Genomic DNA, 15,762 nt, shown 5'->3' on the forward strand with positions numbered 1-15,762 from the left:
GTCAGTGACTGGTCCAAAGTCAGCCAGTGAGCTTCATGGCTGAGTTGTGACTCGAACCCAGGTCCTCCAAGACCCAGACTGACATGTTAACCACCGTGCCGCACCTGCATTGGATTATTCTTCAGTGAAAGTCAAGCGGCAAGCAGGGATCGCTAGCTTGCTGCACTGCACCGGTGGCCTGCAGTCATGCAAACCTAGCAAACCAGCAGGGCCAGTCCATGCCTCTTCACCCAGGAGCCGCTGTGGTCAGTGAGGCTTACTAGCAGGTGTGTTTAGGATTGTGGGCCAAATAGAAAAGTGAGCTTTGTCAGAAACAAAAGGTAGCAAAGTGGAGGAAGGGAATCTACTGGTCGCAAGACAGGTAGTTCATAGGTTCGGCAACCTATGAGCACAATCCTACAGGGATGCCTGACACCCTCCAAATTCCAGGATTACAGGCCTATGCAGGGTGGGAGGAGGTGAAGATTGTGCTCCTTCTGCTCTGCAAAACAGGCAGGTGGCTGATTGCAGTTGTCTTAGCTGCAGTGCTTCAAAGGGGGGGGAGGCCAAAGGGCTGCCATGACAGAGGTCTCTTCCTTGCCTCCAGAACATCCACCGGACCTCTTCTCCGAGGTCCCTTTTGCCACCTCAGCGAAGCAGCTAGCACAGCTTGTTCAGGCTGGAAGTTTTAAGATGTTGCTCACCCCGAGCAGGATTGCTCCCCGACATTCCTTGATTCCTCCAATGGCTTGTTTCATGTCCTGCAGGTATCCAGACAGACAGCGTCCTTTCTGCCCGGCTGCAGATCATAAGGATTTACATCCGAGAGGATGGCCGGCTGGTCATTGAGTTCAAGACCCATGCCAAGTTCAGAGGTAACGCATTCCCCAATGAACAATGCTGCAGTGAAGCCCTTTGGAAGAACATGGTGGTTTCTGCCCCAGAATCCCCAGCCTAAGTCCAGATGTGCACAGAGGTTTTTCCAGGGTGGGAAAGGGGAGCTCTGCACAGCTTCAGAGGTACTCCTCTTTGGTGTTTCTTTGCTAGTCCAAGGGTTAAGCCCAGAGGTGGCCCAGAGGGTGAGTCCCACTACTCCTGGCTTAAGCTAAATCCTGGAAGCAGAGTGGTGATGGGGATCAGAGGGATCTCTAGACTGCTGGCGTGTGCCAAAATGCGGAGACCACAGGGTATTGCCTGCCTGCCTTCCATGCATCCTGCTGCCTCTATGTCTCTTGAGATCCAGGGCCAGTCTCCCGATGGTGCCGCTCTCCATCGCAGTGGAGGCTTTTAGCCGGGCAGGTTGGTGCAGCGCAGGCCAAGACATCCTGGGCTGCTCAAGAGTAGGCCCAGAACCTACCAGAAAGTAGCTGGTCTTGGGCAGATGCTGCAGATGCATCCGTTCTTGCTCGAAGCCATAGCACAACTCCAGATTCTGGTTGGGTGCAGCTCTGCTCTGCTCCAAATAGATGTTCAAAGCTGCAAAGGATCATGTGCCGGGGAGGAGGAGGAGGGAGGTGCCTTGTTAATACAATAAGCCAGATTTGTAATCCAAGAACTGGCAGACACCAAGTTGGAGGACATTCCTGTGTATATTGCTGAGATAACACCCGGACCCTCCAGATGTTTTGTGCTTCAGGTCCTGTCAGTCACAGGCACCCTGGCCAGAGGCCTGGGGGAGTGAATATTTGGATGGGTGAGGAGATGAGCCTTCCCCAGCCTGGTGCCTTCCAGATGTTTTGCACTGCAGGCTTCCGCATGCCTGACGGTTGTCCACACCATGAATATGTTGTGTTACGAATATACTTGCCTCCTGTCTTCACAGGGCACTTTGTGATGGAGCACCACACCCTGCCGGATGCAAAGTCTTTCATCATGACTCCTGATCACCTCGGAGGGATCGAGTTTGACCTGCAGCTGTTGTGGAGCGGCCAGACTTTTGACTCGCCTTATCAGCTCTGGAGAGCAACCAGCTCATATAGCAGGTCAGAAGCAACGCTATTGGCTGCCGCCGAAGCCGCTGGCAGCGTTAGCCCGTCCTCTGTTCCAGTCAAAGGATCACGTGGAGCAAGCAGGGCGGAGGAAGGCCGGAGCATAACATGCCTCACCCTGGGACGGTGGAGGAAGTGCAACAGGCTGACCCTTGCTAGCGTCTTGCTCTGGGGTTCCTCCTTTCACACATGCAGAACTCAGGTTTTTCTTGCAAAACGTTCTTTATTGACTGACGTGATTTCCAGAGGCACAAACACCCAGAAGGAACCCCAGAGCATGCACAGAGCGGTTTGTTGAACCCAATCTGCTATCCACCTCCAAGGGCTTTCCTTGTGAGCATGCCTGGGGCCCTTCCCTTCGGGAGGGACCTTTTGGAAATGAGCATGCTTTCTCGCTGAATGCCGATCATTTAATTGGGCTGCCCTCCTCTGCTGACACTGGATCATGGGCTCGAGAGCTGTGTGCGCCTCGTCTGTCTTTCAGAAAGTCCCCTGTTCCAAGCCCCCTCCCAGTGGCTGCACATCTTGGCTATTCTCAGAGGCCACCTGTGCACCTGGCAAGTCTGGTGGTAAGAGAAGCGCCTCTCCTTCTCTGCATCTCAACCTCTGGAATTGTCCCACATGCCCAGACCTCCTCCTGCTCTTCCTCCGAGTTCCAGTCAGGTGGTCTTGGGAAGGCATGCCAGGAGCAACTGTCTTTCTCACGCCCAACAGCTAGGGATCCAAATTAGGGATTTGGAGACCAGGACATTTTTTAGGGTCTGTAGGACATCTGTGGGACTGAGGGCAATTCATCCCCATCGACTGACCACATTACTCAGCAGCACCCTTCGATCACTAGAAGTTGTGGTGATGGAAGAACCAGCTCTACCTGGGTGCTCTTTTAGAGTCCAGATTTGTCACGTGACCTGTCAGCCTCCCAGGGGTTCAGAGGGCGTTCAGGCCAATTGCTAATCCTCAACCCTGTTTCCGTGCTGGCGTTTTACTCTCTTTGAAGTAGCAGCCATTTTGTCCCATAAGCAACGCTTTTTAGGTTATAAATAGCTTGCAAATCAATCCTGTTACTATGGTGCCTCCTTTCTGTTTCCAGGAAGGACTACTCGGGAGAATACACCATCTACTTAATACCATGTACAGTGCAGCCTACGCAGTCCTGGGTTGATCCGGGAGACAAGCCCTTACCCTGCACTGCTCATGCTCCAGAAAAGTAAGGAGATTTTTGCAGCTTGCTCCTCCTGCAGGGAATATTTATCACTTTGCAGTAGTATATTGATTGATGATTTATTGTTATTTGCATTGTTATAGAATGCCCTTCCTTGTCCAGTCACAGAAAAGTGTGAAGAGTGCATTTAAATGACAGTTCAGCTGCAATACAATGATCAACAACAACAACTTAACTGAGTTAAAACTGGAATTAGTTTTAATTAAAATTAATGCTTGGGTATGCAGGTCAGTTGGCAAGAGTACACCATCCGTGGTGCCTGCAGTGGGAGAATTGCGAAGGTGGGGCACCACGGCTGGAAAGACCCTCCCCTGCCAGATGTACTTGTGGGAGGCCTGTACACAGAATCTCAGTGAAGGGACAGGTTGATCTGGGAGAAGGGGGAGGGAAATAAAGAAGTGTAAAGAGAACCTGCTCCTCTCTCCATACAAGCTAAAAGCAGTTGCTTCCTGTTCTGACCAAGAACTGGTTCCTTCAGGACAGATTGGGTGGGATTGGATATCCGTGTCTGAGGACGTTTGGATGGGGAGCAACCTAACAACAAGCACCCCAATGTCCCCAGTGCATCCCTTTAACTTGAAGATGCCAGATGTTCCGGGGAAGGTGGTGGAGGTGGCGAAGAAGCTTTTATACACAAAGAGCGTGGCACCTTCGGGATTTCTTAGGAATTACAAGCCCTCCTCCTCCATGCATGGATGCCTGCACTCAACCTTAATGATGGATATCTTTCTAGCGTCTAATAATCAATAAGGTTCATTCAAACACAAGCTTTGAAAAAATACTATTTTGTGGCCTACCAGGTAGTCCTGTCTCGTTGCAAAACTGCTTGTTTACAGATATTCTTGCTCGTATGTGGCACTGTTTCTGTGTTCGCTAACAGACAAATTACTGATGTAAAAAAGCAAATCATGGTTTGTTGGTTTGTTCATGCAAGCAGATGACAAGAACAAGGGAAGGAGACTATAAACCCTTCTGCTCAAGGCGCAAGAACATTACACTTCCTGCAATATATAATGTTCTTTTCCTTGCTTCCACTTCGAAGGGAACTATGGGCAGAGGAGCCTTGTTAGCTGCCGTGCCAATTTGCTCACCCCAAACCGAGCCTTTGACAATATTCCTTCAAAGACATCTTGCTGTCGGTCTAACGGTGGTGCTGAAAAGCCAGCACCGTGCAGGACAAGAGGGGCTGAGAGCTGTGATCTTGGGATCACGGCAGCCTAAGCACCGCTTTGGATGATACGCAGAGACATGGCGGATGCTGGACACCGTTGGCACGTCGGCAGCCCGCTCCAAAATGCGGCAGGGAGGAGGAACGTCTGCTAACAATTTAGCATCATCGTGGAGCTCTCTGGATGAAGCTCTTTTCCCAGAAGAGTAATGATGCTGAGCAAGTCCAGTTACAGATCAACACAAAGGGGTAGAAGGAATAGAAGTAGAAATAGAATAAAGAAGATACGTCTTGTCCTTATTTCTTACGGTCTTTGCATGCCTCACATAATCTTCAATTTGGTTTCTTAGTCGGCTCGGGCAGAGTAGATAAACCTGAGCTAGTGCTGCTGTGTAAGTTGTTCTTGTTCCTCGACATTGCAACAAAGGCTTGTATAATATTTCCAAGAATTTGCAGATCTGAGATACAGTGTCTTTTGTAGGAGGCTTGATTTTAAAACACTACTAGATAAGAATAAGAATTAAAATGAATAACTAAGCAGATAATAAAAATAAACTAAAACTGAGGTTGCTCAACAGAGAGGCTGTTGCTCTGTTGCCATCTTGGAATCTCCAGGGGAATTTCTGCAGGGGAAAGACCTGCAGGGGTTGCCAACTGCTCTTCAGGCTCAGTTCAAGGTGTGCTTCTACCTTTACGGCACAATCCTATACAGAAAGACCTACACCCCCCAGCGTTCTCCAGCCAGCCTTGTAAGGAGGTTTTCTCTGGCGAGACATGACAAAGTTGCACCCTAAATATGCATCGAGTTGCACCATTAATGGACCCGCCCATCTGTCTCACCATGAATCTGCTGGATCATTAGATCTGCAGAAGAGGCTCCATTACGCAAAGAGGACTCTGTTGGCCTTGCTAGAAAATCTTCTTCTGTATGGCTCTCAGACTGTGGGATGCACTCCCGCAAGACCCACGATCGGTTCTCCATCCCTTAGCTTTTACAAAGGCTGTGAAGACACTTTTTTCTAAATTACCCTTTCTCTAGTTGTATGCTATTTGTAGTATTTGCATTTTTGTTGTGTTAGGTAGTGTCACCTTAAATTGTTGTTTACTGCTTTGATGTCTTTTTAGCAAATCAAGCAATATGCACACATCAACAATAAATGAATGGCTGTTTATTTATTTCCCAAATACATTGTGGGAGGTCTGAGCATTCATTCACTTATGGCCAAAAAGTGAATGGGGGAAGGAACCCCAGGCAACCTGGTATCTTCCAGGTGTTTTGAATGGCATGTCTTGTCATCCCGGAGCATTGATTATGCTGGCCGGGGATTATGGGAGTGATGGGCCAAAATATCTGGAGGACACAAATCGGCTTATTATGTCTTGTGGACCATGTGCCCACTCTTGGAATAAAGCCAACTGAGGTGTATCTGTATAATCTGAAATTTCTGTCTGGAAGCTTGCCTGCCTCAATTGTTTTCCTTAAGGAGGGGACCCTGAAGCTGAGGGCTGGGCAGAGTCAAGGATTCTTGTATTGAATGAACCCTACAGAAAAATGACTAGGAGATTAAGATTCAGCAGGTAGTGTATTGTACTTGCCCAGTTTCCAAAGGCCAGGATAGGTTCTTGAAGCCATAGCAAGACCTAAGGAGGAGCACCAGATGATTGCTGCCTTCCCCAGTCAGCCTGTAGATAAGGGCTGCTTTGCTGTGAGAACAAAACTGTTTGACTTCTTGAGATAGCTTCACCCCACCCACAGCCTGTTTTCTAGGAAGGGGAATTGGATCTTTTGTACCTATTAGCAGGCTCTGCAATAGTGGGAGAGAAGAACTTTATAAAATCTGTGGCAAGAGGCCCTGTTTTTTGTTCTCCACACAGGGAGAGGAATTGATGCCATTTTGGAAGTCCACAGAGCATTCCCTGGCCAATAAGGCCACAGGGAAGCCGTGGGGGGGGGGGGGGCGTGTTGTAGGCTTGCTTGCTTTTGTTTATACGTTGCAGCCATATTTTTTCCTTGTATTCAATAAACTGTATGTCATCATTCACACAGGCAGTTTAATTTGTAATGGCTGCCCACAAAACATGTCGCTAACAGGCAACTTATAAATACAGTAAATAAATAAATCCTAAATATTGTCCAAGCTGAAGTGAGGTGCCTCAGCTAAACCAGCCTTCCCACCCCACCAGCATTAAAACGCCCTAGCTGATAGATGATTTTATTTCTGAGTTCCCTGAGAAATACACAACAGCACATAACACACGGTAAAATACAGTGTAAAATGCAGTCATAGCATTTCACTGGGGAATGTATGCAGACAACTGAAATAGCTAGCATGAGTTGAAGCAAGGCCTGTGATCAGCCGGCAGACTAATTAGGGTTGCTCACTGCCTTGTCCCAGAGGGCATTTGCCACAGTGCCAGTTGGAGGAGAGCCCTGAATATTGATCAGAGTGTCCAGACGGTGGCTGGGAGAGGCGTCTCAGCAGGTGCTGTGATCCCAAGGCACCCCACCCTTCCCCAGGCAGGCACCTTCCAGATGCTTCCAGATGCTTGGGACTACAGTGGGGATTGGAATCCAGATTGTCTGGAGGGCACCAGATTAAGGGGGGCTGAAGTCGGCCATAAGAAATGGTGGTGCCATGCAGCCCAAGAAGATAAAAATCAGAATGTGAAGCAGCCACCTTGGCAAAGGCCGTGTAGAGTTGCACAGAGGGCGGGGAAAGTGTGACTGACACGCTGCCTTCGTTTTGAGGTTGTTTCATTGTCCCCCCTTTCTCTCTTTCTTTCTTCCCCATTTAGATTTTTGATTCCAATTGCCTTTCAGCAAACAAACCGTCCGGTTCCTGTCGTGTACTCCCTGAACACCGAGTTTCAGCTCTGCAACAACGAGAAAGTGTTTCTGATGGATCCCACCACACTGGAAATGTCCATGGCGGAGATGGACTACAAGGGGGCTTTTTCAAAGGGTACGGTGTCCGCTTTCCCACTGGATTGGGGTGCTGTTGTTTTAGGTATTCCTTTTCCTAACAGAATTACGCACTGGGGTTTAATGCCCTATCCGTGAGATTGTAGTCTTGACTAAACAGAATGTGAGTTGGACACGTCTCCTGCCAGAAGCCAGTTTTATAGCTAGGCAAGTATCAGAAAGTGATGTGTCAGCCTGGAGTGAAAGTACAAGGAGGTGTTTGCTATTGAGCAAAAGTGCTCATCTTAAATTGCAGCTGGGGCATAAAGGTGGGCCAAGATGTAGCCATAGGCCTATGTGTCCTGCGGTCAATTTGGCCTAGAAAAGGCAAACCATTCATGTACACAGTGGCTCACTCACAGTCCAGAACGTCCTGCAAAGGTTCCATTCAAGCACCAGCTACATCACGCATCCCTGTGGACGCTGAACATGGCTGGTAGCTTCTTTTAGAGCCAAGGTGTTGCCTTTCTTATCCAGAACCTTGGAATTCAAATCCTACAAGAAAAAGGTGGAAGGACGCCCTAAGGACATCCTTCCAGAACCAGAGGTATTGGGCTGCAACTCCTGTTACTTCTTGGCCATGATGGCTGGGCATGATGGGAATTGCAGTCTAACCTCCAAAGCACACCACGTCCAGGAGGGCTTCCCAGCAATTGATATAGTGGCACCCAAAAGAACGATAGAATCCCAAAGGCCATCGCTTGGCCATGTGAGTGGCAAGGAGCCATAGAGGTTAAACCCTTGTAATGTGCATATACTGTAAGACATGGTTGTAGAAGCTTGTGGAGATGCCTTTTTATAATTTAAAAATGTGTAAGATTTGTGAAGTTCTCATGAATATTCACTTTCCTTCAGGGTCTCCCTATACTTTCCTTTCCATCAAGCCCCAGAGCTAGGAGTCAAAAAAAATATTAAGCCCATGAAATATAGATAGATCCCCTCCCCACTTCTTTCTCTCTTTCTCCTTCTCTCACCAGCCAAACATTGCTTCATTTTCTTGGATCCATAATTAGTTCCGCCAGTCCAGACCAATCTGGACATGCAAGCAGTCCTTATGCCAATCCTATAGGGGTGCCAGTGATGTAGTACCAAATCGAAGAATTGCATCAACCAGACTCTTTGTGTATTTACTTTCCTAGGTCAGATCCTCTATGGCCGGGTCATGTGGAACCCTGAACAAAACCTCAACTCTGCCTACAAACTGCAGCTGGAAAAAGTGTATCTTTGCACTGGGAAAGATGGCTATGTGCCGTTCTTTGACCCAACCGGAACCATATATAATGAGGGACCCCAGTATGGCTGCATCCAACCCAGCAAGCTCCTGAAGCACAGATTTCTACTGCTGGTATATAATATATTTGTAGCATCCTTAAAGAGGTGCTTTGAACTGTCTCTTCCTTGGACTTGGGATGGGTACAGACCGTCACTGAACCACATGTTTGGCTGGGTGGTACAGAAGACGATTGCAGACTTTTAACAAGTGGTACCTTACCAGACTGCAAAATCAATTATTTGCTAAACCATAGGCCCACTTCACCATTAGGTAAAGTGAAGCCATCTCTCTCAGGTGGCAGATTTGGGAGTATTCATTAAATACCAACATTGTGAGCCCCTCCTTTTAAGCAGAACAGGACAGAAGCTTTCTCACTAATAGCCGTTTATGTTAATACTGACCAGACAGGCCTGTTCTGTGATACAAAAGAAGAGTCTTGCAGAAAGTTACAAGAGACACAAGCCTGGTTAGAATGTGACTTAAGATATGAAGTGGATTCCAGGCTGAATCCAAGTAGATTCCCCTCCTTCCTTCCCAACTAAAAGAGCTGACTTCACTTTCAAAGTAGATCCTGCTGCATATCAGCCAATCACCTGGGACACCTGACACTTCCCAGTTGGTCCGCCCTCTTGACTAGATGCTCACAGAGCACATTGGTCCCTCCCACTTCAACTTGTGCACTCAACTTTCCCACGGAGTTCGGAATGGTCTGATCCTTGGCAAAAGCCTTACTTATCTCTAGGTCCATCGGCTTGGAAAATCAACTGAGACTTCCAGTTGTTCCTCCACTTCTAAAACAGAATCCCACGTCAATGATCTTTGAGAGCTGCATTATAGGAGTACTGGGCACAATCCCTGCAGGAAGTGATGGTGCTAGTGATGTTTTACTGATGTGGCATTACAAGGGCAGCGGGACCATTTGGGTTTTCCGCTGCGAGCAGGAAAAAGTGTTGGACTGATTCTGGTAAGCTAGTTCTGGATATCATTCCGTCAAGTACTTGTTCACAAAGCAGCTACACCAGATGCCTAGTCAGCTACATCCAGCTGACTTCAGAAGTTAAAAGGTATGTGAGGAATTGTAGAGGCCTCAAAACTGGAACTCAGCTTTAAAAGCTCATTTTCTGGGGTCAACATGCAAAGGAATCAAATTCAGATCCTAGAACAGCAGTTTAGGGCAAGGGCAAAAACAGAGATGGCTAGATTATGAACTTATGCATATGACCTGCAGGTATGGAATTTGCCATTTGTGACTGGTTATTTTTGGGAAAGCGAGCTTCCTGAAGTTCCTTAGACCATGTACTTAGTGTGGTCCTGGGTTCCATCTCCTAGGAAGCTACTCTGGCTCAAAACTGTTCTACCCTGGCTAGAAGTATCCATGCAGAAATTCAGAGGGGAGATTTGCAATGGCCCCGAGTTCCTGGTGAGCCTTTGCAAGGCGCTTGCCGGGAACCAAGCCCTGCACACTGCGCAAGCAACGCCCTCTTCCGCAGCACCTGCAGCAGCTCAAGCAGCCGCTACACGTGGTGTGGAAGAGGAGCGCTGCCCGTGGTTGCATGGGGGCCCATGCCTGGTGAGCGCCACACACCGCTGACAACATCCCTCTGCCGTGCCACTGCATCTGATGTGGAAGAAGGTCGCTTCTCGGACCAGCTTCGTCCCACGGACGTTCATGGACCGCTCCGCTTGGCTTGCTTTGCAAGATGTGGCCAAGCATGAGGGGAAGTCTGTGAAATGCTAGAGGAGCAGAGGGCACTGGGCTCCCTCCCAGCCCTGCCTCTGAGCTCTGAGCCCCTGCAGTTAAAAGGACCGCCAGTAACTTCTCTTGAGACCTTGGAGGACTTTGGCCTGTCAGCGGCGCACAATGCTAGGCTGGGATGGCCAGTGGACGGGCCCCATTTTCTCAGGTCCCTCTGCTCCCCAGTGTGCTTAAGTGCAGCAGGGACGGAATTAGGGGGAGTGACAAGGTCAGGCTGCACCTTTCTGACGATGGAAACATAGACCATAAAATCATAGCGTTGTCCCAGATAAAGACTCGCCGCCAGCTAGCTAGTCCTCGATTTGAATACTTGCGCTACACAAATCTTGGCTGATTGCAGTAAAAGCACAAGCCTCCCAATATTTGGAGAAAGTATTCTTTTAAAGAAAGCATAGCTTTTATGAGAATTGTCTGCATCCCAAGTGTCCCAGCAGCATTGCTGAGTCACTTTAGGATCAGGGGGAACCACGGTTGCAGTGGGAAGAAAGCACATGCAGTGCAGTCGGGGTTTAGGTGCAATGCCCCCCCCCCGCCCCCCGGTCAGGCTGGTAAAGACAGAGGTAAAGAACTTCTTTGAGAGTGGGACAATTAATCTGGAATAAAAGCCATAGATTAGAATAGGGCAATTGCCCCAAATCTGAGATCGGAACACAGTAGATCGGTAGGGTGCCAGCTGACTTCCCTCTGCCAAGCAATGTTATATTTCTATGTGGCCTGGAAAGGTTGGCTCTTGTCCCCAGGGCAGAGCATGTGGGGTCACCCATGGGCCTTTTTCTCACATGCTGTTTTCTTCAAATGGCAGGACCGGAATCAACCAGAAGTGACTGATAAATATTTCCATGACGTACCTTTTGATGCCTATTTTGCCTCCGAGTTACCTGATTTCCACCTGGTCAGCAGCATGCCTGGAGTCGATGGCTTTACCATGAAGGTGGATGCACTTTATAAGGTCTGTAGGATACAAGTTTTCATCCCAATTACATTTCGTTGTTTAAATTCAAGTGAAATTCAGTCTCGTCCAGCTAATGTTTGATGTGAAGAATTCAGACACAGGGAGAGGCATCCTGCCTCTGTCCACAGGCGTCTTCACCAGTATTAGATGAAGCGACACGGGAGTGCAGTGAGGAGGTGACGCGTCTTCCCAGGGATGCACTGCACCTCCCGTGCCCTGGTTCTTCTTCCTCCATGTTCCCAGCGGAGGCTCCTCCTTGTTCCATCTGGGCCGCTGATGTGCAAGCCGCTTCTGTAGCTCAGGATGTCTTTTAGCACCTTGCCAATATGCCCTTTGACACTATTTGGAAAACGACAGCCTGGCCGTAGTCGCCCACCCTCTGGTAGCTTGCGTGTTAGACTTCAGAAAGGAGGTATAGATCGGTCTGCCTTTGAAGACCATTGAGAGGCTGCTGTTAAGGCAGAACATGACACTTAAATCTGAACTGGAGCTTAGCATTACATTGGCATCCCAACTGCACTGGTGCCCAGTCCACTTTTTCCCCTTCAGTCCTTCAGTTTTAGGACCAGGGTGTTTTAGAGATGAGCTCCATGTATAGAGTTACCTACATGTTAAGATCTTCAGTGGAAGGGCTTTCACATGAGACAGGGAAGACAACAACTACAGGCAGGGCCTTCCTGGTGGTGGCCCAGTGGTGGCATGCGGACCCCAGGAACAGGTTCACCATGTATCTTCCTCGTTGTCCTTTCAGCACCAAGCAAATTTGTTTCATTTTTCCTTGGAGATACAATATTAAACATACAGGGTTGGATCCAAACCTCGTGCAAGGGGACTTGCACTTGCGTAGCTGGACTACTCCATCCTCTCACTCTACTACAGCCCCTTCCATGTGGCCCAGAGGGTTCTTCAGCTCTGGGGCAGATGGGGGAACATGGAGCTGCAAAAGAGAGGGGGAAATCCATTCCCTCAGCCGTGTCCTCCCCCTCTCAGGAAAGCACCATTGGATGTAACCCATAGGGCTTTGGGGCCTCCTTCCTCCATTTTCCTTTCCACTGTTCTTTCTTGTAAATGGGCCTAGAAGTACAATTGAAGGGTAATACCTACAATAAATAGTTATTTTTCATTGAATTGTTTTAGGGCTGAGTCCCATAACTGAAAAATTAGGCTTGGGGTCTAAGAGGAAGGCATTTTAGTCAAAGCAGCCCTTACAGTCCTTAGTTTTTGTGACTTTTCCGCCTCTCTGAACAGGTGGAAACTGGCCACCAGTGGTATCTTCAGGTGATCTACATCATTGGCCCGGAGACCATTGCGGGCCCCCGGGTGCCACGTTCTCTCATTCACCGTCTGAAACGCGACCGCCGGGATCTTGCAGGCCACAGAGGCAGCCCGAGCCTGGACGACTCCTTGATCTATGACAACGAAGGGGATCAGGTCAAGAACGGCACGAACATGAAGTCTGTCCACCTGGAGCGCCAGGAGGCCGTCGCCGCCACCTCCCTGTCCCAGACGGGGGCCTCCATCGGCAGTGCCTTCGCGGCCACCATGCTGCTGCTGCTCCTCCTCTTGGTCCTCTGTTTCGTGACCCGGAAGTGCCGGAAACACAGAAAAAAGAAAAAAGCCGCCAAGGACATCACGGAGCCATACCCCCTCAACAGCACGGTGGAGGCGGCCAAGAAGAAGAACGTAAACAGACAGTACTGCACTGTGAAAACCCTGAACATTCTCCGTGAAAATGAAGGCGCCTGCAAGGTCAAAGGGGCAAAGGTCAAGCAGGTGAACCTGGAGGTGAAAGTTCACAACAATTTACACGACGGGACAGAAGTTTAGTGGTGTGCACACTTTTCTTGCTTTTGCTTTGGTAATACATCTTTTTATAAATTGTAAAAAAGGAAAGAAAGAAAAACTTCTATAAAATTTTTTAAGAAAACATCCTGGTATTTTTATAACAATCTCGCGGAGAAAGGAAAGCGCAAACCGTTTTTGTGTTGATGTGCTTGAGTGATGAGTGAGCAACGTGTCTCCGCACACTTCCACTCTACAACAGAGCTACCTCATTGAGAGCAAAACTGCATGAGGCTCCCGAGCTGAGAGATGCCGAATCGCGTTTCTTGGATCACCTTAGAGGAGGTCCCTCCGCCCAACCTGTGCAGCTCCCAGATCTCATCCTTTCTCTGCTTGCTGCACTGCAGAACAGTTCATTAAAAATGAGACGGATGCCACATGCAAATGAGGCTTCACTGGAGGTAGAAGATACACAAAATAACTATTGTGTGTGGGAGAGCAACCTTTCCCCAGGATGTTTCCTCCATACAGTTGGCCGCTGTTGGATTTGAACTTCCTCAGCAGCCTCTGTCGGGCCAGTTATTCCAGACCTGTTACGATGCAGCATTTATACACCGGTTGCTCCTCTGTTTCTAGGAATGAGCAGCATGTTGTAGCACAAATGGAAGCAAGAAGCAACTGAATCACTTTTAAGTCAGCTTGCACACGATTGTCAGCCCAGGCAACGGCCTCAGGCCTGCAGGGTCTCTCTGCCAGACCGTGTCACGCAGAGATGCCCTTTGTGTGACATGAAAGCTCTGTGCAGGTGTGTAGCACGGCTGAGTCACTCTTCTCTGAATGCATCATGGACACACGGGTCACATCCTCATGGAGGCCCCGGTTCACACAAATGTCACCTTCACTGGGAGCTTCCTCCCAACTGAGAAGTCCCACCATAATGTGCAAAACCCAAGGCAGCAGGGTTGTTAGTGTTTGCCTCCATTGGTCCATCTACTGTCGACTCGGACTAGCAGTGGTTGTCCAGAGTTCCAGTCAGGAATTTATTCAGATCAAGTAATAACTGTGGATAAGGGTGGTTATATGAGCACAAATGGTTCTATAGATCAACTCTTGAGCACAGACCTTTGATCAATGGAGGCAAGCTAATCCAATCGATTAATGTTATCGGGTGACCTACTGTCCCCTTGATGGATTGTGTGAACTGGCTGAACGAAACCAGAGTTCTTGTCTCGTTATCCATTGTGGGAATTCCACTTTATTAATAAACAATGAAGTGAAGATCAAGCAGAAGGTTGTTTCATTTTTGTCTTGATTTGGTCCCAAATGCTGGTTTGAAACAGATCCTTTAAAATGTTTCTGTTAAGAATGTATTTATAAAACAGCCACTGACTTTGGAAGCAAAAACCTTTGGTGCCAAAATGGTTTGCAAAGTTCCTTTGATAGTATAATGGTATCTGGGACTTGTATCCCCAGGGAGCATCATCAGCCTCAAGTCTACAAACCAAGTTGGGTGTAGGCCACAATCATTATAGGCATGTGCAGCAAAAGTGATTATCGGGTTGGGTTCTTTAGGTCACGATTCACGCAGGGATCGTGTTTACTCAGACACTTGATCTGAACATGTCCACTTGACCATCACTTGGTGGTTGGAACTAAATAATCTTTCCTCAGCAGATTTTGGCACTCCAAACCACTCTTGCGAATGCTTAGAGCATCCTTCCCCAAATGGGGTCTTCCAGGTGCATTACCTACAACTCCCAACATTCCCTGCCGGCTGAGAATGATGAAAGTTGCAGTCCAGCATTTCTGGAGGGCACCTGCTTAAGAAAACTGTTTTAGATGCTCCTCAAGATTGTACTCATACAGCATCAAAATACAAGCTACTTTCTGGAGGGTATTCCAGGTGAGGGGAGACAGGAACTAGGTGCATGTTAAAGCATCCACAAGGCTGGTTCAACATTCCAAGAAACAGAATCCTTGGAAACCGTGTCTGTTGGCCATATGAAGAACAGCGGTGTAGGAATCAGCTGTTATTTCAGGTTAACAGAAACATAGAAACAGAGTGAGTCAGAAGGGGCCTCCTAGGCCATCTAGGCTGACCCCAGCTCCAGCCAGCTCTGGTTAAGGTTAAGGTCAAGATCCTGTTCTCATGGAACACTGAGCCGTTTCTTGAGGTCTCGCTTGCTGTTTCCATGGATATCACTAATGTGCTATAGGTCAGATTTGTACCACTCTAAAAAGAAATTAATTCCTTCCAGTAGAGCAGTCCTGTTCCAGGTGATGATGTCTTGTGTGAAACTGATCTAAAAACCACCATTTTAGTTTCTGTCTATCTGCTCTTTTTCCCTTCATCTATTCGCAGTGCAGGACCATGTGTTAAGCCAAACGTATAACATAGGGCCTATCTAGTTTCCGCAAAGTGTTGTGTGCTGGTAAATCAATTTCTGCTGAAGGAGAGGTCTCTTCCTCATGAGACTTTTGTACAAACCCTTGCTGAAGGTTAAATTTTAACTGTCTGAGCATCTACTCTGTGGCACACTTGCTTCCAGTTCAGAACTAGGTCACTTCTGAATAGGCCAACATGGGATCAGGCTGCACATCTCTACGGACACGATTCCAGAGTAAGAACCATCTGATTGGAGAATCACTGGAAGTGATTTAAAATGCCAATCTCATTGAT

General features: G+C 48.2%; 1 protein-coding gene across 1 annotated transcript in view; it reads left to right on the forward strand.

Annotated features, from left to right (window-relative positions):
* FRAS1 (Fraser extracellular matrix complex subunit 1) overlaps positions 1-14,308 on the forward strand; it is a 192,974-nt gene extending 178,666 nt beyond the window's left edge. Inside the window, exons 65-71 of the mRNA XM_044428485.1 lie at positions 747-854; positions 1,802-1,961; positions 3,058-3,174; positions 7,154-7,320; positions 8,459-8,664; positions 11,151-11,297; positions 12,549-14,308. Of these exons, the coding sequence (XP_044284420.1) occupies positions 747-854; positions 1,802-1,961; positions 3,058-3,174; positions 7,154-7,320; positions 8,459-8,664; positions 11,151-11,297; positions 12,549-13,127 (1,484 nt within the window). The 3' untranslated portion in view covers positions 13,128-14,308. The remainder of the gene's footprint in view (positions 1-746; positions 855-1,801; positions 1,962-3,057; positions 3,175-7,153; positions 7,321-8,458; positions 8,665-11,150; positions 11,298-12,548) is intronic.
* Positions 14,309-15,762: the final 1,454 nt, after the last annotated feature.

The sequence above is a fragment of the Varanus komodoensis genome, unplaced genomic scaffold (genome assembly GCF_004798865.1).
Source record: "Varanus komodoensis strain SLA01 unplaced genomic scaffold, ASM479886v1 scaffold2, whole genome shotgun sequence".
NCBI lineage: Eukaryota > Metazoa > Chordata > Lepidosauria > Squamata > Varanidae > Varanus > Varanus komodoensis.